The sequence below is a fragment of the Falco biarmicus genome, chromosome 4 (genome assembly GCF_023638135.1).
Source record: "Falco biarmicus isolate bFalBia1 chromosome 4, bFalBia1.pri, whole genome shotgun sequence".
Lineage (NCBI taxonomy): Eukaryota > Metazoa > Chordata > Aves > Falconiformes > Falconidae > Falco > Falco biarmicus.
The window spans coordinates 66,940,058-66,963,581 of record NC_079291.1 but is presented as its reverse complement, the minus strand read 5'-3'; the positions used below and the strand labels follow the sequence as shown (position 1 = coordinate 66,963,581).

The 23,524-nt window shown below is 65.2% G+C and overlaps 1 protein-coding gene across 3 annotated transcripts; it reads left to right on the top strand.

Annotated features, from left to right (window-relative positions):
• Positions 1-7,093: 7,093 nt before the first annotated feature.
• On the top strand, positions 7,094-23,448 carry LOC130148156 (transducin-like enhancer protein 1). 3 transcript variants are annotated; one of them, XM_056336413.1, is made up of 22 exons: positions 7,094-7,250; positions 7,798-7,920; positions 8,860-9,008; positions 9,684-9,747; positions 10,217-10,261; positions 13,420-13,482; positions 13,625-13,699; positions 14,370-14,565; positions 15,031-15,047; positions 15,407-15,511; positions 15,618-15,662; positions 15,899-16,054; positions 16,361-16,490; positions 16,604-16,788; positions 16,863-16,939; positions 17,191-17,440; positions 17,685-17,864; positions 20,831-21,078; positions 21,297-21,444; positions 21,527-21,677; positions 22,012-22,088; positions 22,312-23,448. In XM_056336413.1, exons 2-22 carry the CDS (start codon positions 7,897-7,899, stop codon positions 22,417-22,419), a joined length of 2,493 nt encoding a protein of 830 aa, XP_056192388.1. In that variant the 5' UTR covers positions 7,094-7,250; positions 7,798-7,896; the 3' UTR covers positions 22,420-23,448. The 3 variants fall into 3 exon arrangements, with proteins under 3 accessions (XP_056192388.1, XP_056192390.1, XP_056192391.1); XM_056336415.1 differs by lacking the exon at positions 17,685-17,864 and adding an exon at positions 9,281-9,361 and having other exon boundaries at positions 22,312-23,447; XM_056336416.1 differs by lacking the exon at positions 17,685-17,864 and having other exon boundaries at positions 22,312-23,442.
• Positions 23,449-23,524: the final 76 nt, after the last annotated feature.

Here is a 23,524-nt window from a genome sequence, read left to right as displayed (position 1 = left end):
CCCTGGTCCCCAGCAGGGTCCTTCCCCCAGTCCCAGCCCTCCAGGGAGGGTTGATAGTGTAAACCAAAGCTGGTGGGAAGCGCCAGGGCATCTCTGCCGCGGGGTCTGCAAACAAAGGTCTGTAAAGGAGCAGCAGCTCCTGGAGTGGGGGGCAGCGAGGCACAGCCCAGGTTCCAGAGCTCATCTGCTTGGTTTTCCTCCGGCTGGGCTGCGGTGCCCAGCAGCTGCCCCAGTTCCTGGCATTGCCTCGACAGCTCCTCTGTACAGCCAGGAACGTGCCTGCTCCTTTCCCCTGAGATCTGATTTCACCCCTTGGATGCATCTCTGGAAAAACCAGCTGGGCGACAATGCTGCAGTGTGTGCGGCTCCAAAGGGCAGGGCAGCCTGGCTTGCGACGGGAGCTGGGCTGCTCCTTCCCCGGGTGGCTGAGCTGCCTGCCTCTTCCCAGCTGTGTCCCTGTGCCCGACGGGGGCTGAGACCTGACCAAACTCCTGACATGCCAAGCTGTGGGCAACCTGGATGCAGCGAGGGGCTGCGAGCCGCTGTCAGCCCCTGCCCCATGTGTTGTGCCCCAGCCCCTCGCTGGAAGGATGGGGGATGCTGGCCCTGAGGCCACCAGCAAGGCACTGGGGAAAGAGAAGCAGGCCCAGTTGCTGCTGCAATGTCTGCAATCCCTCCTGCCTTCGCCAGCCTCAGTCATGGCTGAACACCATGGCGTGCTGCCAGTGCTGCTCCAGCTCCAGGCCGGACCCCGCTGCCTCCGAGGGACTGCCTCAGGTCCCCCGGTCTGAGCACTGGGAGGATCTGGGCTGGGCTGGTGCTGCTCTCAGGAGCTGAGGTGGGGGGAGTGGGGGGTGGGGTGGGGCAGGGTCTAGTGGGGGGTAAGGTGCCCCCCACAGCTTGTGTGCCTTGCTTTCCCCATTGGAGGCTTGAGGCTGTACCAAGCCCGCGAGTCTGAGCTGGGGAGAGCTACGTGCATCCCGCTTGGTGGATCCCAGGGGGAGAGCTACGTGCATCCCTCTTGGTGGATCTCAGGGGGAGAGCTATGTGCATCCCGCTTGGTGGATCCCAGGTGCTCATGTGCATCCTGTTTGGTGGATCTCAGGGGGAGAGCTATGTGCATCCTGCTTGGTGGATCCCAGGTGCTCATGTGCATCCTGTTTGGTGGATCTCAGGGGGCGAGCTAGTGCATCCTGCTCGGTGGATCCCAGGTGCTCACGTGCATCCCGCTTGGTGGATCCCAGGGGGAGAGCTATGTGCATCCGGCTGGGTGGATCCCAGGCGCTCGGGGTGAGTTGTGCCCTTGGGCCTTTTTGTGCCAGCTTGTGCCGGCGGTGCCCGAGCCCCTTCGCGGTGGGTGACTCAGGGGTTAGGGATCCACTCCCGGCCGTGCTGGGGCAGATTCAGCCGCAGCCAAGCAGCGCTGGCCCGTGTGGCTGGGACCTGCTCTCCAAGAGCCGTCCTGTTCCCCGGCCTCAGCAGCCCCACGCACCCAGCGCTCAGCCAAGCCGCCTCCTGGCCAAAACAAGCTGCTTCTGGCACCGCTCGGCCCGGCGCTGGCTGCCAGCCCCGCTCCGGAGGGGGCCCCGGGCCGCCCCCCCCCGCCCCGTGCCTCCCGGCTGCTCCCGCCCTGCCACGCAGCATCCGCCGCCCCTCGCCCTGGCACCGGCGGACCCCGCTCGCCCGCCGGGCCCCGCCTGCCCCGGGGCGCCCCGGGCCCCGCCGCGCCCCCCTCCCGGCGCCCCCCCGCTGGGGGAGGCGGGCGCAGGGGCCGAGCCTCCCGGTGCCCGCCGCCCGCTCCCAGCGCCGGCTGCGCCCCGCCGGCGGATGTTACTCATCCCGCAAACATCCCCCGGACGGCCCCGGCCCCGGCGCCCGCGGAAGAGCCAGCGGCCGGGGGGGCGCGGCGGCCCCGCGGGGAGGGGGCGATGGCGGCGGTGCCGGTCGCGGCGGGGGTGTCCGGGCCAGAGCCCCCAGTCCGCGGCCCCGGGAGGCGGCCGTGCTGCGCGGGGGGGGTCGGGGCTGGTGCCCGGCGGGGGGGGCCGGGAGCGCTCGGGGCCCCCCCCCGCCGGGCGCCGAGCACCACCCCCCGCCTCTCGCCCCCGCCCCGCGCTGCCGGGGGGGCCGGGCGGGGCCCTGCGGGGCGGCGGCGGCTGGGAAGCGGCGGGGCCCGGCGGCAGAGGGCAGCAAGAGCCCAGCGCAGCGGCGGGGCCCGGCCGCCGCCCCCGGCAGCCCGGCCAGCTCGCCCGCCCCCCGGCCCGGCTCGGCGGGACCCTGCGCGGAGCCCGGGTGCCCCCTCCAGCTCCTCCCTCTCCTCCTTCTCCGTCTCCCTCTCCTCCTCCCTCTCCTCCTCCTCCTCCTTATTCCCCCCCTTCTCCCTCTCCTTATCCTTTGACTTCTCCTCCCTCTCCTTCTGCATCTCCCTCTGCTCCTCCTTCTCCTCCTCTTCCTCCTCCCTCTCCCTCCCCCTCTCCTTTTCCTCCCTCTCCTCCTCACTCTCCCTCTCCTCCTTCTGCCTTGTCCTCTCTTCCTTTTCCATATCTCTCTCCTCCTTCTCCTCCTCCTCCTTCTCCCTTTCCCTCTCTCTCCTCCCTCTTCGCCTCCTCCTTCTCCTTCTCCCTCTCTTCCTTCTCTGTCTCCCTCCCCTCCTCCTCCTTCTCCTCTTCCTCCCTCTCCCTCTCTCTCTTCTCCCTCTTTGGCTTCTCCTTCTCCCTCTCTTCATTCTCTTTCTCCCTCTCCTCCCTGTCCTCCTCCTTCTCCCTCTCCCTCTCTTTCCTCCTTTCCCCCCTTCTCCTTTGCCTTATCCTCCCTCTCCCCCTTCTTCTTCTCCTCTGGTCCCATCAGTGCCAACTCCCCCCCCCCAACCCCTTAACCAACAACTCCTGTGAAATGTGCCCGCTGCCACAGACTCCTTTGAACTCAAAGAGTAAGGGAAGGAGGGGGCTGAAAAAGAAATGAAATAGCAAAAGAAGGAGGAACTGAGTGGGGGAAAGCCTTCCCATGGGAGGTTGTTAAAATGATGCCTCTTTCTCATTAGAGCAGCCGGGCAAAAACCTGTCCCACGCTGCTGCCCCATCCCGCTGGAGTGTGCTGGACCATCCTGCTTCCGGCTCCAACACAGGGCTGGGGGCTGGCTGGGGACACCCCTTGCAGAGCAAGTGGCTGGGGTGGCAGGCCCCCCTCCCTCCCACATAGCCCTGGCCCCCCTAGAGCAGCTCTGGCATGGAGGAGCTGGCAGCCGAGCCTGGAGAAGCAGCCAGAGGGTACGAGCAGCAGTTTGTTTTCCAACGCTTGCCAGGAGCTGCACGGAGATGCGGCGCTGCCAGGGACACACTCTCGGGAAGCGTTTGGCTGCTGAGCACCGGCCCCGCTGCGGGATGGCCAGCATCTTCCCACCGCTCTTGGCTCTTGCTCAGCGGAAGGCCCAACCCATGCGATGGCGGATGAGATGGATCCTCCTGGGGTCCTTTTCCGGCTCTTGCCATGACGTTCCCACCAAACTGGAGCTGCACTGCGAGGTGACAGGGGGCTGCAGGTGCCTCTCCGTGTTGCAGGGATTGCCCTGCTGCCAGCACGCCTCTGTCCCTCCGAGCTGCTGCGTGAGAACCGGCTGCTAGACAAGAACTGACCCACATGGATGAGCACGTCTGGCCCTGCCAAGCCCGCTCCTCTCCCCTGCCTGCTCTGCCTCCACCCGGGATGGCGGTGACGGATGGTGCTGGCACAGCCCCGGCACCCAAGACGGGATGGGACAGGGGCTGGAGAAGAGGGACCGCAGCGGCAGGGCAGGGGGATCTGCCAGTGGCTTCTTTGCTTTGCACATAGTGCTGCAGCGGCATTTGCCCAGCCCGGCTGCCTTTGTGCACATGCGTTGGGGAACGGTGCAGCCAGGGGGGAGCCCAGCTCCCCCTGTGACAGCTCAGCACCACCTTGAACACATCATCCTCTCAGCACGCAGGGACATGAGCCTGTGCCTGGTCCCATGCCTCAGCGCACCTAAGGGCTCCCTGGGCACGGCACAGCGTCAGGGGCCGCTGCAGCCAGGGAGAGGGACTCAAGGGGGGCTGCAAGAAGGGGACCCCCTGAGAGTGAGGACACCTTGTTGGGGTTTCTTCTGCTCCTTCAGCCTCTCTCTCCCAGCCAGCCCCTCGCACCCATCTCAGCCCCCCGCACCCATCTCAGCCCCCTCTGCCCTGTGGGGTGATGCTGGGAAGTGGCAGGGCAGAGGGGATGAGCTTCCCAGGCTGGGGAGGGGGCTTAAGGGCAAAGGTGGCACATCAGTTCAGCTCTCAACTGCCTTTTTTTTTTGTTATTTTAATATTTTTCCCTTTTACACTCTTGCTGCCTTAACATGACCTTGGCCAAATAATTTCCCCTCCCTTTGAGATTTATGGCCCTCTTCCAGAAATGATCTGTTCTGTCTACGAAAATAGACATCGTGCTGTTATTACATTTTAAAATATAATAAGGGCTGGGAGACCGCTTTTCTGCTGCTTTCCAGCCCCCCCCCCCGCCCTCCACAGAGCACAAACCCCACAAGGTGCTGATGCAGAGCCAAGAGTGGGTGCAGGGCAGGGGATCATCATCCCCAGCCCTTTCCAGGTCCAGAGAGGGAGGGTTCATCATCCCCAGCCCTTTCCAGGTCCAGAGAAGGGGGGGCTCATCATCCCCAGCCCTTTCCAGGTCCAGAGAGGGGGGTGTCATCATCCCCAGCGCCTTCCAGGTCCAGAGAGGGAGGGTTCATCATCCCCAGCCCTTTCCAGGTCCAGAGGAGAGGGGTTCATCATCCCCAGGCCTTTCCAAGTTCAGAGGGGGGGTGTCGTCATCCCCAGCGCCTTCCAGGTCCAGAGAGGGGGGGGGGGTCATCATCCCCAGCCCTTTCCAGGTCCAGAGAGGAGGGGTCTCCCTCCCTGGCACCCCTCAGCAGAAGTGGGGTAACAGGAGATGTCCCAGTTGCTCTCAGGAAAGGCTGGGACTGCCAGGCTGAAGCAGGCTGGTCCTCGCATGGTGGGGCGGGCGGTGGTCCCTGGCTCCGTAAAGCCAGCAGGACCTGGCTCAGGGCTGGCAAACCTGGCTCAGGGCTGGCAAACCTGGCTCACAGCCCACAGGGACAGTGTAGCCCATCGCTCCCAGGAGCCCTGAGCCCTCCGGGCACATGCAGGGTGGCCTTTGTGCAGTCATGCTCTATTTCAGTGGTTTTATTGAAGTTATTATTATTATTGTTCCTTTTCACCAGGGCCTGGAGGCAAGTTGGGCTCCTGAGGACGGGCCCTTGCTCGCCCATTGCATACCCCACCAGCATGCCCCTCCCCCTCCCCCCGTGCATCACCGGCCATGCTCTGCTGCGATGGCAATGGGGGCAGAGGCTGGTACAAACCCACCTCCCCAGCCCCGAGTCTGGGGTCATGGGGGTGTCCTGGGGATGCAAAATAGCTGCAAAATAAACCCAAACCTGAAAATTAGCCCAAACTCTGAAATCTCTCTGGTTGCTTCTCCTCCCCACTGTCCTACTTGTTCCCTGGCATGTGTGTGGCTCTCTCTGCATAGATATCTTGGGCTAATTTGCTTTTTGTCCAGTTTTCCCCCTCCTGTTGCAAACAAAGAACTTCCCACTGTTCCCACTGTGGGTGATGTGCCAGTGTCAGCCCCTCTGTGGGGCACCCTTGGGTTCAGGGAGGCTGTGGATGTGCCGGTGTCAGCCCCTCCGCGGGCACCCTTGGGTGCAGGGAGGCTGCGCAGGTGCCACGCTCGGGTTATTGGAGGGATGCAAAATGTGAAATACAGCACCTTTGCATTCTGCGGGATGTCCCCAGCTGATGCCTCTGTCCCATGGGCTGGTGGCATCGCAGCCACCCGGCGGTGGGACAGAGGGGTCGGGGCGGTGGGGAGCAGGGGGGGCCAGGCATGTTCCTGGATTAGGGTTGAGCAAGGGGAGAGGGTTACCCCTCACAGCTGCTGATCTTCCAAGTGTTTTATTTCCTGCTCCGTGTAAGCCCGGATTGACCCGCAGGCAGCAGAAAATGTCGAACAACAAATGCTCGCCCTGAGAGGAGGAAAATGTCAGAAAACCCACGAGAGAAACGCGGGGGGCTGGGGGACCCCGGCCCGGCTGGCACACGGGGGGCTGCGGGCGGGAGTCCCTCTCCCCATCCCCCGGGACTTGCCCCCGGCCCCCCCTGCAGCCCACACCGAAGCAGCACCCTGCGGGGCTGCCGGAGCCGGGGCGGGGGGCGGCAGGGAGCCGGGGGGCGGCAGAGCCACGTCTCGCCCGGGGGGGACGGGGACCCTTGGCTGGCCGGGAAGGGGATGCAGCGGGGGTCCTACCGGTGGGCGGGAGTGGGGCTCAGGGGCCGTGGGAGTCAGGCCAGCATCCCGAGGTGCCAGGGGATTCCCGGGATGGGGATGAGCCCTGCAGCCCCCGGGGAGGATCCCGGGGCTCGTTTATTTTACTGATGAAAAAAAAGGGAGGGGGGGGGGGCGGTAGTGACAGGACTTGGGGTTTATCAGAAAAAGCCCCAGACCCCGAGCCGGCCCGGGGGGGGGAGCGGTGGGTGCGGGCCTCACGGCTCCGTTTTGCGGGTGAAGCTGCGGTGCGGGGGGTCCTGCCGGGGGTGCGGGAAGGGGCTCTGCGCCAGCGCCCGGGGGTCCCACGCACCGGCCCCAGGGCCGGGCCCGGGCCCGGGGGGGCGGCCTGGGGTCAGCCACCGCTGGGGCCAGCCCCCGGTTCCCCACGGTGCCCCCCCCGCTTCCCCCTGGGTGCCCCCCCGGTTCACCCCGTGTCCCCCCGGTGCCCCCCCCGTGTCCCCCGGCACCGCACGGGTTAACGGCCGCTCCCCGCCCGCGCCGCCTCTTCTTTGGCTGCTCTGCCTCCCCCAGATTGACACCTTCCGCGGCGGCCGGCGGGGCTGGCCAATGGGAAGCCAGCTCGGCGCGCCCCACGTGGGGGCGGGCCGCTCCCGCGGTGCTCCCATTGGCTGGCGGCCGGGGCGATTGCCCGCACGGGCCAGGCCCCACGTGGAGCTGGCGCTGGCGCTCGTTCATTGATCGCGCTCCGCAGAGCGGCTGCCGCGGCGGGCGGGGCGCGGCGGGGGCGCCGGCTCGGCTCGGCTCGGCTCGGCTCGGCTCGGTTCGGTTCGGCTCGGTTCGGCTCGGCCCGGCCCGGCCCGGCTCGGTTCGGTTCGGCTCGGCTCGGTTCGGCCCGGCCCGGCCCGCCGCAGGGGCGCGGGGCCAGGGCCGGGCCCAGCAGCGCGGTGAGTCCCGTCCCGTCCTGTCCCGCCCCGCCCCGCCCCGGTTCGGTTCGGTCCGGTCCGGCTCGGCTCGGCCCCCGCCGCTCCGGGAGCCCCCGGGACCGGCCCCGCTGGGGGCCGGGATGGCGGCGGGGGCGGTCTCTCCCCGCGGCCGTACCTGCTGCGGGCGGTGGCGGGGCCATTGTCTGCGCGGCGCGGGGGGCGCGGGGCTGGGCCGGGCCGGGGGGGCCCGCAGCGCCCGGAAGGAGCCCGGCCCCCCCCGGTCCCCGCGGGGATGCAGCGCGGCAGGGGCGGGCGGCGCGGGGATCTCGGGTCCCTGCGGATGTTGCGGGGGTCGTGGGACGTTGCGGGGGTCCCGGGGCGGTGCGGGTGTTGCGGCACTCCGGGGTCCCTGCAGGCAATGTGGGGGTCCCGGGGTGGTGTGGGGGTCCCGCGGTGGTGTGGGGGTCCCGGTTCCCTGCCCCACGACGCCGCAGTCCCGCAGGGCCCCGCTCCCCGGCTGGCAGCGGGAGCGGGCAGCGTGGGGCCCTGACCCCTGTCTCTCTTGCAGGGCCTGATCCGGAGCTGGGCAGCGTCCCCAGACCCCGTCCTGAGCCTGCGGCGGGGCCCCGACTGGCGAGGGGGGTCCCGGGCCTGACCTGTGCTAAAGATGTTCCCGCAGAACCGGCCCCCGGTGAGTCCACGGCTCGGTCTCATCCCCTCTGGGCCACGGTGGGCACGGTCCTGTGGCCGCGGTGCTGGATCCGCATCCCAGGTGGTGCCAGCCTGGGCCTGGCAGTTGTGCCGGTGGTGGGTGACGCGTTGGGAGCATCGTCGTGGTTCTTCCCAAAGGGGTGCTGAGCCCCCGCGCTGCTGGTTGGGGTTTATCGCTGGAAGCCAGATGGGAGTCGGGGCTGGTGATGGTGGGGCATGATGGCGGGGCTGGTGCCAGCGGGGCCGGTGATGGTGGGGCTGGTGATAGTGGGGCCAGTGATGGCGGGGCCGGTGACAATGGGGCCGGTGACGGTGGGGCATGATGGCAGGGCCGGTGACAATGGGGCCGGTGACAGTGGGGCATGATGGCGGGGCTGGTGACAATGGGGCTGGTGACGGTGGGGCATGATGGCGGGGCTGGTGACTATGGGGCTGGTGACGGTGGGGCCGGTGATGGTGGGGCATGACAGCGGGGCTGGTGACAATGGGGCCGGTGACGGTGGGGCATGATGGCGGGGCTGGTGACGGTGGGGCATGATGGTGGGGCTGGTGACTATGGGGCTGGTGACGATGGGGCCGGTGACGGTGGGGCATGATGGCGGGGCTGGTGCCGATGGGGCTGGTGCCGGTGGGGCATGATGGCAGGCAGATGAGGACGGCCCCCCAGGGCTGGGGGGGCCATGCTCCATGCCACCCATGGGTGCTGATCCTCCTCGTCTGGCCCAGTGGCTGAGCTGATGCTGGAAAGGCGGAGAACGGTTGCGATTCCTCCGCCATAACTCCTCCTGCCACTGCCTCCACGTGCTGTCCTCCCAGACGTGCCTGTAGCCTCTTCCCCAGGTGCAGGGACCCCCCTGGGGGGCTGATGAGCCTCTCTGGGCTGGCAGCACTGACCCCGGGGGTCCCCCCCTCTGCCTAGGCCCACCTGCAGGCCCCCTCTGCTGCCTCGGGTGCCGCTGTCGCTGCCAGCACCATCCCCAGCACCCCGCAGTCCCTCAAGCTGACTTACCCCGAGACCTTGGACCGCATCAAGGAGGAATTCCAGTTCCTGCAGAACCAGTACCACAGGTGAGGAGCTGCCAGGACCTGCATACCAGCGAGGTGCTGGGTGCTTGACCTGGTGCTGGGTGGGCTCCCCTCAGCACCGGGCACTGGGGTGGGCTGGCAGTGCCATCCTGTGCTGCTGTGGACACCGTCCTGGCTGGGGGGCGGCTGTGCCAGGCATCAGTTAGGATACTGGGAGCAGGGGAGAAACTGGGATTCCTCCTGCCAAAAGTGCCAGGGTGAGGTTGCTGGCTTCCAGGGCCCGGCTGGGCTGAGCTGGAGCCGTCACTTAGCAGACCCGGAGTGAATCCCTCTGATCCTCCCTGCTGCTGGCTGGGATCACCTCCCCTTCCCTGCACGGTGCTGGGCAGAGCAAGGTTTGAAATGCAGCTTGGCTTTGCGGCTCGTTCCATTTGGGAAGCAGATGCTGGGGAGGGGGGTTAAAACTCTGTGCAGATTGCTCCCTGATGCCGGGATCCCTTTGCTGCCCATCTCCTCTTTAGCAGCCCCTTCCCACCCTCTTTCAGGTGGTTTTCTTGGCTTGCACTGGGAGATGGGATTGAATCTGAATCTGAGGCTGAAGCACATGGTGCGCTGGGAGGACTTGTGCTCTGTCCAGCCTGGGAGATCTTGTCTGGGGGGGGACACAACCAGGGCGTCTGTCCCCTCTCCCTCCCTCTTTCTTCTCTATTTTTACAGCTTGAAGTTAGAATGTGAAAAGTTGGCAACAGAAAAAACAGAAATCCAGCGTCATTATGTCATGGTTAGTGAGCTGCACCTGAAAGGAGGAGGGCAGCGGGGGGTGGACCATCCTCTGAGCCATCAAAGGGCATGCGGCCCTGGGATGCTTTGGCTTCCCCTCACATTTGGATTCTGCAGCCAGGCCCTGAGATCTGGTTCCTGTGGTTATTGTCTGGTTTTCCCCCTGAAATGAGCGGCGGTGTTGGAGCAGGGCTTGCTGCTGCAGCTCGCGGTGGTGGGGCTGCTCCCGTGCCGGTTCTCTCCTTTCCCCGGGGAAAGCCCTGGGAGAACCATGTCTGTTCTGCGGGCTGGGGCCACGTGCCGGAGAGACCTCTGCTCCCAGGAGAGGCGCTGGGGACTGTGTCCTCCTGGCCTGGCCATGGCATGGGTGGTTGTGGCCGGGCTGACTTCACATGCCAGCACCGAACAGGGCTTCTGTGAGTCCCCTTGGGCTCCCCAGTTGTGCTGATGCTGCCTTCTCTCCCTCGCAGTACTACGAGATGTCCTACGGTCTGAACATTGAGATGCACAAACAGGTGAGTGTGGCTGGGACAGGAGTGTTGTCCCAGCTCCCCATCGCCACCTCGCTTGGGCCCTCTGGGGTCATCCCTTCCTACAGAAAGGCTGGGCGGCCGCACCGTGCTGTAGCCCAGGGCAGGCTGTGTTTGTGGGGACCGTGCTCCCTTCTCCGTCTTCGTGCTGTGGGAGCTCTGTGCTGCTCTGCGTCACCGCCTCGGCTTGTCTCCTTGGCTCTCTGCACACATGTAGGTGCTCCAGCGTGAGCTGCCGCTTGCTTGCTGGGTTCAGGGCGTGCGTTGCTGGCTGGGTCATGATGTGGTGGGGAGAGCAGTGGTGGAGGACTTGTGCTTGCATGGCTGCTCACGCTGGTTGTGAGCTGCCGCTTGGGGACTGTCCGGGAGGAGAGCAGCTCCCATGGGGCAAGGGATGTGCGGCGTCACGGCAGGGTGCTGAGCTCTGGCTCACTGCCTTTGCAACTGGTTGGTGCCAGCTGGCCCTGGGGGCAGCTTGCCTGGGGGCCAGAGGGTGAGGAGCACCCTGAGGTGGGAAGGAGGGGACTGGGTGCAGGGTGGGCTCCCTGAGGGCTTGGGGCTGCACATCCCCCCTAGCTGCCTCCCCATCCCTCCCTTCCTCCCACTGTGCCGCACTCTGGGTCACCAGCTGCTCTGAGACAGAAGGTTTCTTCTCATCTATTTTTAAAGAGGCTGCGGAGGAGCCTGGCGTGCTGCAGCCACGGCCTCCTTCCTTCCCACCCCGTGCCCCGCCACCACCTCTGCCAACTGTTGCATGGGAGCTGGCACCATGGGGGTGCTGGCCACTGGCCCCCCCCAGCCCAGGGCAGGCTGATGGCCACTCTTGCCAGCCTCGTGCCCACTGGGTGGGTGCTTCTGCCGCTCTCATTTCCTGTGGCGCACTGTGCTGGCCGATGAGGAGGAGGAGGCGGCATGAAGCCGCCCTTGCGAGGGGTGATGCCGAGGGTCCCCCTGGCACCCCCATCCCTGGAGGGCTGTGTGCTCCTCTGGTCTGGCTGCCGGTTGTCCCCCGGCCCTCGTGGGCTGGTGTTTTCTGCCGGTCCCAGGTGCCGCTGGCTGCCCGCCAGCGAGCTGTCTGCACTTTTAACAAGGGCCCGTAAGTCTGCTCTGACAGCCAGCGGCCATTGTGTGAAAAATGGGAACTGCCTGCGCGGGAGCCACGGGTTATCACCGCTGCAGGGAGATGGGCTCGTTGCCTCTCCTCCCTTTCCTCCAAATCCAGCTCTGCTCGTGGGCAGGGGTCCTGAGTGCTCCTGGCACCCCCGAGGAAGCACTGGCCCCATCGCCAAGCCTGGGCAGTGCCGTGGTGCTGCCTGTCCCTGCTGTGCCCAGCCTGGCGTCCCCGGAGGCTCCCGCGGTGCTGGCGTCGGCAGCGCTGGCACTGGTGAGGGCTGAGGCGCAGGGTGGTTTTCCCCTGGGTTTGTTTGGAGGGAAATGGGGCTGGGGGCTGGGGCTTGGCTGTGGTGGTGCGGCTCTCCAGGCAGCCACAGGCTTGGCGGGGGAGGCTCAAGACAGGAATGAGCAGGAGACGTTAATTTTTTTATTGTTTTGTTTTTTTGGCGGGGCAGGGGGCTGTAGCTTTTTATAAAACCACCTCCCCGAATCTGCCTGGCCTTGGACTTGCTCACCACGAGCCAGAGGGGAGGTGACGGTGATGGTGGCTGGGGGGGCTGCAAACAGCATGATCATTTTTCATGCTGAGAGCGTTAAAGTGCCAGTAAATTGCACATTAACGAGTGCGAGTGAATTGGAGGCAGCTCTCCCCAAGGAGCTGCTGCCCATCAGTGCATTAGGGAAGAGAATCCATCACTGCCGGCCCCGGGAGACAGCTAAATCCTTCCCAGAACTGCTGGCTGCCAAATCTCCTTGCTCCCCCCCCTTCCTTTCCTTTCTTTCTCTTTTTTCCTCCCTCGGAAGGGGAAGCGAGGGCGGGTGTTGGATTGTTTCTGCTCCCTGCGGGTCTGGCAAAAGCGGGTCGGTGGCCACTCTGGAGGGCGGCGTGGGGTGTCCCTGGGTCTGTGGCCCCGCACTGGGTGGGCAGTGCTGCAGCCCCTCGTCCTGTGGCATGGGAGATGTGCCCCAGGTCCTGGTCAGGAGGGCTGGGGGTCAGCTCTGACCCTGGCTGGTGGGGGCTGTCAGCCTCTGGGCTCCTCCTGGGGCTGACAGGAGGGTCCTGGTTCGACCTCCTCCTCTCAGCCCTCTGCTGGGTCCGTAAGGCTTTCATCCTCCCCGCTGCAGTGGGCAGGGAGCCCCTCTGGGGTGCTTGGGGTGGGCAGGGAGCCCCTCTGGGGCTTGGGACAGCACCATACCCAGACCCCCCGTGCCTGGCACATCCCTGCCCATCCCGGAGTGGAGGCTGCCAGGCAGAGGGAGGGCTGCTGCTCTGTGCCCCCTCTCCGGTGCTGGGCTGGGGTTCGCCCACTCTGTGCGATGAAGAACAGCGTGGGCATCACCGCTGTTGCCTCAAGTGGGGTCCGTTCTCCCAGCTGTCACACCCTGGGGACTGGCTTCTCCCCAGGGCTGTGTCGGTGGAGCTGGGGATGGCTTGATGTCTGTGCTGTCCCCCTGCCCTGGCTGTGGGCTGCGATGGGAGCGTGGCACGGTGTGCTGCTGCCATGCTCTGCACTCCTGATTGCCTGTGGCACTCAAGTGTTGCAGAAAAACAGCAGCTGTAAGGAGAGCATCTCTCCAGGGCTTCCTGCGGGCCCAGAGAGCTGCAATTAGTGGCTGCGGTGCTGGCAGGAGGCTGCGTGGAGAACGGAGGTGAGCCTGCCCTGACCCGTGGGGTTGGGGGCTTGCTCGGGGGTGGCCCTTGGTGGCGTGGGCCATGGGGCTGTGTGACCCCGTCAGGGAGGAGGTGGGAGCCATCCCGGGGCTCTCAGGCTGGGAATTGAGGGTTCTGGGCTCATGTTTTTGGAGGAGGGGGGTGTTAGGAAGGAGAGCTTTCCTGGTCCTCCCCGGGGCGTTGCTGCTCCTTGGTGCTGAGCAGGACAAGCACCAGCACCCTGTGCCTGCTTGGGTGGCGATGGGGAGGGGGTGGCTGCCCGCCCCGGGGGGATCTCCTGTGGTGTTGGGGCTGCCCAGCACGGGGGGGGCAACTCTGCCCCTTGCCCTGACGGGCGCTGCCTCTCTTCTGTTGCCAGACGGAGATCGCGAAGCGGCTCAACGTGATCTGTGCCCAGCTCATCCCGTTCCTGTCTCAGGAGGTGGGTGAGCCCCCGGGCCCTGGCCGGGCATGCAGAGCTCCTTGGCTCAGGGACCCTGCGCTTTGGGCCGGGCGGGGGACCTGAAGAAGTGAGCCTGCAGTGGGGGCATCGCCCAGTGCTGACACCTCTCCTCTCCCTGCAGCACCAGCAGCAGGTGGTCCAGGCCGTGGAGCGTGCGAAGCAGGTGACTATGACCGACCTGAACGCGGCGATAGGGGTACGTCAACCCTCTGCCCACCCCCTCCCGCCACCCCCGGCCGGGGGTGCTGGGCTCACACAGGCGATGGTGCCTCCTGTGCTCCCACTGTCCCCAGAGCTGGAGACCTATCCTGTCCCGAGCACACAGGGGTCGGCTGCAGCCCCCTGCCCCTAGTTCCTTCTCCTGCCCGTGGCTGAGTCAGGGGGAGGAGGGGGGGCAAGCCGCACTGGTTTTGGGGTCCACCAGCAGCACTTGCAGTGGAGGAGATGCTGCTGCTGCAGAGCAGGGTGTGGGGGTGCCAAGTGGTGCGTGTCACTGTCCTGATGCCCTGTGGCTTGGGTGGAGGGGGGGTCACCACCGTCCCCCCACCTCGGTTATTCTCTTGAGACCACAGTGGTAGGGTGGTATGGATAGGGGTAGGGTCTCCCATCTGTATGGATGTGAGTAGGATCCCCCATCCATCCCGGTAGCTTCTGTCACAGGGTGGGAGGTGGCGGCGGGAGGGATGTGGTGGCCCCCCAGCTTGGTTGGGGCACCTTGGGAGCATGCCCAGTCCCCCACTCACCCAGCTCCCGTCCCCTGGCTGAGCCAGGGCTGCTGGTGGGGAGGAGCAGCCTCTTCCTTCCCCAACCGCCAGCCGTCCTGATGCAGCCCCCCGGCTCTGCTCTCTCCTCCCGCTCCTCTCCAGCACCAGCTCCAGACCCAGCACCTCTCCCACCACGCTCCCCCCATCCCGCTGACCCCCCACCCCTCCGGGATGCAGCCCGCCAGCCTCGCCAGCATCAGCAGTGCCTCGGGGCTGCTGGCGCTCTCGGGGGCGCTGGGGGCACAGGCCCAGCTCCTCGCCAAAGATGACCGAGGAGTCCATGACAGCGAGCCCAGGGGTGAGCGTGGGGGGCTGGGAGCTGGGGGCTGGGGGTGGGGTGACCTCTCTGGCAGCAGGCAGACCTGGGGGGACGGGCGATGCTGGGCCTGCCGGCTGCCTCAGCTCCCTCTGCCCTTCCCGCTCGGGTGCTTCCCCAGGGTGGGGGCCAGGGGTGGGTGGGGGGTGGTTTGTCCATGCCTTGGGGCTCCCAACTGGGCTGGTGGAACAGGGGGCTCCCCCGGCAGGGGTTTGGGGGGGGGGGAAACATCCCCGACCGAGTGAGCAGCACCTCCTGGGTGGGCTGGGGGGTTTCATCCCTGGTGGGGGGCCAGGACCACCCTGCTGCTGCAGTGTGGTCCTGGCCCTGCCGTGAGCACCCCGGCACCCACGGGGGGAGTGGGTGGCTTGGTCAGGGGGCTATTGGCGGTGTCACAGCGTGTCCCTCCTTCCCTCCTCCTGCGCCTCTGTGTTGCCACGGCGACAGAGCGAGACCCCGGCCCCGTAAGTGCCTTTTCCTTCTCTTCCGCCGTTTCCATCTGGATGCGTGGGCTGTGGTTGGGATGCCGGGAGCAGGGGATGGGTCCTGCTCCCCAGCCAAAGCCTCACTGCCAGCACAGCCCTGTGGGTGGGTGCTCTCCCCGGGGGGGGACCCTGTGTCACATGGGCAAACCACCCCGTCCCCGAGCAGCATCCCCCTCCTCACTCCTTCGGCAGGAGCTGAAGCCAGAGCTGGTGACACGGGGGGGCTGCACTGGGACCCTCAGTGTCCCGGCAGCCGGCCGCAGCCCTGTGTTGGTGCTGCCTATCCTGGGGGCCAGACGGAGCAGCTTGCGGCCCCTAACTGTGTCCCCCTGCCCCAGAGCTCCCTGGTGCTGCCCAACGGGGAGCGGGCACGAGCCATCTCCGAGTACCTGAGCAGCAGCAAGAAGAGGAAGGTGGAGGAGAAGGACTTTGTTACGGACTATGTGAGCCTGGGGCTGGGGGGCATCCCTGTCCCCTCTTGCAGGGCTTCCCAGAGGGGAGCAAGGGCAGCCCCAGCCCCTTTGGCTCCAACCGTCCTCTGTGTTTCAGGGCAGCGACGCAGACAAAAGCGAAGACAACTTGGTGGTGGATGAGGTCAGTGCTCCAGGGGGCTGGGCACCGGGCAGGGCTGGGGTACTCGAGGGGACACACAGATGGAAGCAGGCAGGATGGGGCAGTGGTGGTGGGACCCCCCCGCCGTTGTGCTCACTGGCCCTTGCCGACGGCGGTGATGAACCCCATGATCATCTCCTTGAGCCACCGGCTTGTCATGGCCTGGGACATCCTTGCGCTCCCGCCTGCTCTGCTGCCTGCTGCTTTCCCTCCCCCAGGACCCCTCTTCCCCGCACAGCGTCCACTCCTACTCGTCCCGGGAGAACGGGGTGGAGAAGGTCCCGCTGGGGAGGAAGGAGGCCGTACCGCTCAGCCCGACCTCCATGGCCTCCTCCAGCAGCGCATCCCCGTCCCGGAGCAAGGATGCGCCTGCGGTACGTGTGCTGTGTGGGGCTGCTGGGGCCTTTTGCTCAGGGGTGGGCTCGGCTGGTGGAGCTGCAGGATGTGGGTCCACCTGCCCCCAAACCTGTGGGGTGAGGGCAGCGCTGGGGGGGCCGGGGGGCTCCTGCTCCCATAGATTCCCTCTGTGTCCCATGGTGCAGACCCTGCAGTGCTGGCTGGGCTGGACTGGGCTGTCATCAGGGGTGAGGGACAGGGACCAGCTCGCTGGGGGGACCTAAGGGGACCCCCCGGCAGGGTGGTAGTGCGGCTGTCTTATCTCCCCCTTGTTTTCCCGGCAGGTGGAAAAGGCAGGGACGCCCAGCCTGAAGTCCAGCACCCCCACCTCCCAGGGTGATGCGGTGGCCCCGGGCTCCAGCAGTGCCCAGCAGTTCCGCTCCGCCACGGCCAAGGCCCCCGTGGATCCGCTGGGTGAGCTTGGCCCCCCTTGGGACCTGGGCCAGTGGCTCGGAGCGCTGGTCTCGCCGGTCCCCGCAGGGACAGCCCCTGGGCCCCGTCCCTTCATGCTGCCTCTCCCCCGGCAGCCCTGGGCCTGAGGAACCCGCTGGGAGTGCAGACCCCCTACTCGGCCGCCTTCGGCATGGCCCACCCCGTGGTGAACGGGGACATGGCCGGCACCGGCGCCTATGCCAGCCTCCACCTCATGTCCCCGCAGCTCAACGGGGCTGCGGCCGCCGTGGGAGCCGGCAGCTACGGGCGCTCCCCCCTGGTGCGTGAGCCCCTTCCCCATGGGGCTGTGGGGGCCGTGGGGCGTGAGCTGCTCTCACCTGCTGTCCCCTTCAGGTGGGCTACGACCCGCACCCCCACATGCGCGTCCCAGGGCTGGCAGCTGGCATGCAAGTGGGCACCTCGGGGAAACCGTAAGTGGGGCTGCGCTGGGACGAGGTGTCCTGCAGGGATTAAGGTGGGAGGGGGGCAGCAGGGATGGAGGGCACAGCCCAGGGTGGGGGGCAGCCCTCCTGTGTGCCCGACCAGGCTTCACCGAGCATAGCTCTGCCCACAGCTCCTGCTGCAGCTCACGCTGCCTGTTGGGCATGCTGGGTCCCCCGTGGCACTGGCTGCTCTCCACGCAGGACCCGTGGCTGGTTCTCACGGCTCTGTCCCCTCCCAGCGCCTACTCCTTCCACGTCAGCGCTGACGGGCAGATGCAGCCGGTGCCTTTCCCACCCGACGCCCTCATCGGCTCCGGCATCCCCCGCCACGCGCGGCAGCTGCACACCCTGACCCACGGCGAGGTGGTCTGCGCCGTCACCATCAGCAACTCCACGCGACACGTCTACACCGGGGGCAAGGGCTGCGTGAAGGTGTGGGACGTGGGGCAGCCGGGCACCAAGACAGCCGTGGCTCAGCTGGACTGCTTGGTAAGGAGGGGCGTCCTGCGTGCTGGCACGGCTTCTCTCCCTGCACTGTGCCACCGCGCTGTGCTGAGGAGAGGGTCTGGGGTCCTCACGGGGGATCTCCAGGGTGCAGGGGGTGTCCTGAAGGGATGCTGTGAACCAGGGAGAGTCGCTTTGTTTCTGAGTGTGGGTGGTGTGGGGCTGCTGGGGAGGGATGTTGGCTCCCTGCTGCTGGTGTGATCCCCTGTGCCATCCTGTCTGTTCGCAGCATCCCACGCAGTTGGGTGGGCTTTTACACCCCCACCCCTCGGCACTGCTTTGTCTGACGGCGCCCCAAGGCAAGCCTTTGCCACTGTCACCCCCCCCAGCCAGATACCTCGTATGGGCCGGAATCTCAGGGGCTGAAGCATCACTTGGGTTCAGCTCTGTCCTTTCGACTTTTGCCTGTGTGAGTCTGGCCAGAGGGAGAACTCCTATTCCTTTTAAAAATAAATCATAGAGTCGTTTAGGTTGGAAAAGACCTTTTAAAGATAATTGAGTTCAGCCATTAACCCAGCACTGCCAAACCCACCATTAAGCCGTGTCCCTAAGCGCCACATCTACACGTCTTTTAAATACCTCCTGGGTTGGTGACTCAACCCCTTCCCTGGGCAGCCTGTTCCAGTGCTGGGCCACCCTTTCAGTGAAGAAATTTTTCCTAATATCCAATCTAAACCTCCCCTGGCACAACCTGAGGCCATTTCTTTTTGCTCTATCAGTTGTTACACCCCCCTACAGCCCCCTGCCAGGCAGCTGCAGAGAGCGAGAAGGTCCCCCCTGAGCCACCTCCTCCCCAGGCTGAGCACTCCCAGTGCCCTCAGCTGCTCCTCATAGCACTTGTGCTGAAGCCCCTTCCCCAGCTTCCCCTCTTCTGGACATGCTCCAGCACCTCAAAGTCTTTCTTGCAGTGAGGGACCCAGAACTGAGCACAGGGTTTGTGATGCGACCCCACCGGTGCCGAGGACAGGGGGACGGTCACTGCCCTGGCCCCGCTGGCCACGCTGTTTCAGACACAAGCCAGGATGCCGTTGGCTTTCTTGGCCACCTGGGCTCCTGGCCACCTTGGCCACGCTGCTGGCTCATCTCCAGCCGGCTGTCGACCAGCACCCCCAGTCCCCTTCCCACCGGGCAGCTTCCCAAGCCCACAGCGCTGCGTGGGGCTGGTGTGACCCCAGTGCAGGACCCGGCACGGAGCCATGTTGAACCTCATCCAGTGGCCTCAGCCCAGACCCCCCTGCAGAGCCCCCTGCCCCCCAGATCAGCATCCCCCACAGCTTGGTGTCATCTGCAAACTGAGTGAGGGGGCACTCGACCCCCTCGCCCAGATCACTGATCTGGAGACCCCCTCTAGCCCAGCCCTGGGAGTGCCTGTGTGCCCGGTGCCAGCGGGATGTGGCTCCATCCCCACCGCTCATTCCGCTCCCTGTCCCTGTCTTCCAGCTCAGGGGCTGGGTACCCTGAGAACAACCGGTCCCCCTATTAAAGACCGAGGAAAAGAAGGCGTTAAGTACCTCAGCCTTTTTCTCAGCCTTTGCTGCTGTGTTTCCCTCCGTATCCAGTAAAGGGTGGAGATTCTCCTTAGCCCTTCTTTTGTTGCTGATAGATTTACAGAAATGATTTTTATTGTCTTTTATGGCAGTAGCCAGATCAGTTCTAGTTGGGCTTTGGCACGCGACTTGTGCTCCTGATCCTTTAACCAGTGGTCCCACGGCCCTGAGGGCTCTCTCCATTGCTATCAGACTTGTTGTTGCAATTTCATCGATGAAAAATACCTGAAAAATTAATAACGGACAATAATCTGAGGGCTGTAGCAGGGTGGGAAGCTTTCTCTTCACATCTTTAACCTGGAGCAGGCTTCCCAAAGAAGCGGGTCCGGCACATCCACCCTCTGTGCCCTTCAGAAGGGGTCTCCTCTGACAACGACCCGTCTTTTTTTCTTTACGGAGGCGGTTTTGACGCAGGGTGTAGGCTGACTTGACCTCAGTGACACCTCCAAGCCGGATGAACCATCGTCCTTGTCATTCGGTTCTGCTTGTAGAGCCCCGTGTGCCTGCTCTGCGTGGGCACCGTGGCTGCTGTGCTGGGCAGGGATGTGTCACCGTGGCCCCTGTCCCTTAAGTCACCCCATTCAGCCTGGGGGAGAGAGCGTGGGGAATCCTCCGTGTCATGCTCCTACCTGTCCCGGGGAAGGCAGGGTGCCATTCCAGCAGTCCATCTCGCTCTTCTTGATACTCCTCAACCTGCTCCCAGCGCACTCTCACCAGGCAGAGTTCCCCCCCTGTGCCCACTGCTGCAGTCCTGGACGGTGGCGTGTGCTCCCATCAGAGCACTGCCTGGGCAGCTGTGGTGGGTGCAGGGTCAGAGATGCTGTGGCTTTCTGCCGGGGCGGGGGAGGGTACCCCTGCTCCCTGGTTGAGCTGGCAGGGCTGCAGCACCCATCCTGCGCACCCGTCTGCCCACGCTGCCGTGCCGTGTCCCGTTCACGGCGTTCCCCAGGGGCTGCTTGTATCGGTGAGGGGGGTTTGGCCGCTGTTGCCCTGGCCCCACCAGCTGCTGTGGTGCAAGCTGTGGGCTCCTGGTGGGGGTCTCGGTTGCCTGAGGCTCTCTCAGTTCAGGAAGCCCCGCTGTGCACCGCACTGGATCCCTCTACTGCCGAACCTGCGGGCACTGGAGCTGCTCACCTTGGCAGCTAAGGAAACGGACTGTCAGAACAAAGCACCTCACCAGCACCAAGCTGGAGGCACAGCCATCACATTTTTAACCTGTGTTCTTCGAGGTTTCTTTTAAATGGACTGCTGGAATCAGAGTCCCTGTGCCTGCTTTGGACAGCCCAAACCCAAGTCCTTTCCTTGGCTTGCTGACCTTGGGGCCTGGGCAGCCTGACAAATATTGTTCCTGGATAGTGCTGACCTTGAAGATACAGATGCATAAACAAGGAAAAGACTTGAGTCATGATAATTTCAAGCTGCATCCGAAATTGAGGAGTGGGGGAAAATGGTTTAGTGCTTGGAGCTGTGGGCTGGTGGGGTGGCCTCCCGGCTGCCCCGGGTCTCCTCCAGGACCGGCCGTGCCTGTTGAGCAGGGACACGGGGGTGAGGGTGTCCCCGAGGCTGGTCTTAGGGCAGTGACAAACTGAGGGTCTCCTGTGCGGGCTGGCTGGGGCGACCGCTCTGGGCATGGGATGGGGTGGGGGGCACAGCCCCCCCTGCCCCAGCCCTGCTGTCCTGGGTGGGGGGAGAGCTGGGGGGTCTGCCCAGTGCTGCTGCCCCTGCCCGCAGGATGAGCTGGTGGCCCTGGGGCGACCGGGCGGTCTAGGGTGGGTGCAGAGGGGCTGGAGGTGAAGGGGTTAACGGGGTCCTCTCTCCTGCACCCCAGAACCGAGACAACTACATCCGCTCCTGCAAGCTGCTGCCCGATGGCCGGAGCCTGATCGTGGGGGGGGAGGCCAGCACCCTCTCCATCTGGGACCTGGCGGCCCCCACGCCCCGCATCAAGGCTGAGCTCACCTCCTCCGCCCCCGCCTGCTACGCCCTGGCCATCAGCCCCGACGCCAAAGTCTGCTTCTCCTGCTGCAGCGACGGCAACATCGTGGTGTGGGACCTGCAGAACCAGACCCTGGTCAGGTGAGCCCAGCGTAGGGCTGCTGGGGGTCCCTGGGCCAGGGACTGCTCACTCCCCTCCCGGGTGTCCCTGTGGTCTAACCCTGGCTGTGGGACAGCCGCTGTCCCTGCAGCAGAGATGTCCCACTCCTCGCTGCAGGGGGCTACCCCAGCCCACGCTCTGCAGGCACCGGCAGCCCCCACAGCCATGCCCCCTCCCTCTCCATCCCCCTCTCCCCCAGGCAGTTTCAGGGCCACACAGACGGTGCCAGCTGCATCGACATCTCCAACGATGGCACCAAGCTGTGGACGGGGGGGCTGGACAACACGGTGCGGTGCTGGGACCTGCGGGAGGGGTGTCAGCTGCAGCAGCACGACTTCAGCTCCCAGGTAGGGGCTGGGGTCCACGGGGTGCCCCACGGGGCCGGCTGGGACCTGACCCCCTGGGGCTGACCCCCACGTCTCCCCCCAGATCTTCTCCCTGGGTTACTGCCCGACGGGAGAGTGGCTGGCGGTGGGGATGGAGAGCAGCAACGTGGAGATCCTGCACGTCACCAAACCGGACAAGTACCAGCTGCACCTCCACGAGAGCTGCGTCCTCTCCCTCAAATTCGCCTCCTGCGGTAGGCGAATGCCTCTCCCAGTCCGCAGAGCCCGGTGGGGACAGTCCCCTCTCCTGGCTGCGTGGCCCAGGGCTCGGTGTGTGGCAGGCAAGCACTGGCTGTGGTAGCCAGCCCAGTCGTGGGTGGCATCCCTTAGAGAAGGGGTGTCCATCCCCCTGGAGCAAAACCAGCCCTGTTGTCCCAGAACTCCCCTTTGTGTTCCTTAAAACAGACCCCTGGGTACTGAGGGCAGAGACATTGCCACCTTGTCCCCACGATTTGCTGCAGGACTCCAGCTGGTGGGCCTGGTTTGGTGACGTGCTGCTCCTCTTTGTCCCTTCTGTCCCTTTCCCAGGGAAGTGGTTCGTGAGCACGGGGAAGGACAACCTGCTCAACGCCTGGCGGACGCCCTATGGAGCCAGCATCTTCCAGGTGCCAGGGGGGCTGGGGGCAGATGTTCCTTGGCGTGAAGTTGCCCAGAGCTGCGATGGGCCAGTACAACCCAGTTGTAGATGTATCTTCACAATAATGAGCCCCGTAAACTGGTCCCTGCAGCCTCCCCGGGCACATCTCAGGGCCCCACATCCCGGGGGGGTGGGGAGCGGGACCTTGCTCTGGGGCTTCTCGCACTTACTCCCTGCCCTCCTCTCCCCAGTCAAAGGAAACCTCCTCCGTCCTTAGCTGTGATGTCTCTACGGATGATCAGTTCATCGTGACTGGCTCAGGGGACAAGAAAGCTACGGTTTATGAGGTCATTTACTGAGAACCAGAGAGGTGCCGACTGCGGGGAGAGCCCACGCCGGGTGGACGGGTGGGTGGTCTCCACCTGCCCCGCTGCTGCTGCCCCAAAGCGCTGGGGCCGGGGCATCCCAGCCGGAGGAGAACGGCGAGGCATGCGGTGGCCCCGGGCCCGTGGCCAGGCGTCGCACTGGGCTGGCTGGTGGCAGCTGCTGCTTGCCATGAATTTCCTGGGGACTTTCTCCTTGTTTTGTTCTTTATTTGTTGGTTTGTTTCTAAATCTGGACTGGGGGAGCTGGGGTTGGGGGGGAGGGTCCGGCGTTGTTAGGGGTGTTTTGTTTGGTTGTTTTTTTGGTTTGGTTTTGTTTTGTTTTTTCTTTTTAACTTTTTGTTGTGTTTTTTTTTTTTAAATTTTGTTAAGGCTCTGGGCCAGGCTGGAGAGGATGGGCTGTGTCCCCATCTCCCTCTGTGCCTCCTAGTGTGTATTTAATAATAAAAACAAACAAAAAAGTACAAGGGTGCCGGACCTGGGCAGCAGCCACGGCTGTGGGATGGAGCCAGGTGAGGATGGGCGAGATGGGGGCCACAGCCTCGTCCCCTTTGGTGGCTGCTGCTGCTCATTTCCCTTTCCTGCACCGAGGCAGGTTTGCTGGTGCCTCCGGCTGCAGGCAGGGTGCTGGGTCCTGGCAGGAGCACCACGTGGGTCCTGGCAGCAGCATGGGCTGCCATGCAGCGGAGCAGCGCTGCTGGCGAGGGGAAGGATGCGGTGGTGAGGGGAAGGATGCGGTGGCGAGGGGAAGGATGCGCGGTGGTGGCGGTGCCGTCCCTGGAGCCACCTCTGTGGCTGCAGGCTGGCGGGGAGAGGCCAGCCATGGAGGCAGCGGTGTTTGGAGGAAATGAGATGTGAGCAGTCAGGGCTGGCTTATTGGCCTGGCTGCCCACCAGAGCTGCCGTGGGGGAAGCAGGGCTGCTGGATCACGGCCCGCCAGCAGCGGCTGCAGCAAGTGCTGGCGGGGACGTGGGGGTACCACCAGTGACGGGGCTGCGGCCACCATGGGCTCAGGGCTGGCCACATCCAGCCTGGTGCTGCGGTGGCTCCCAGACCCCTCCCAGCTCCACTTTGTGGGGAA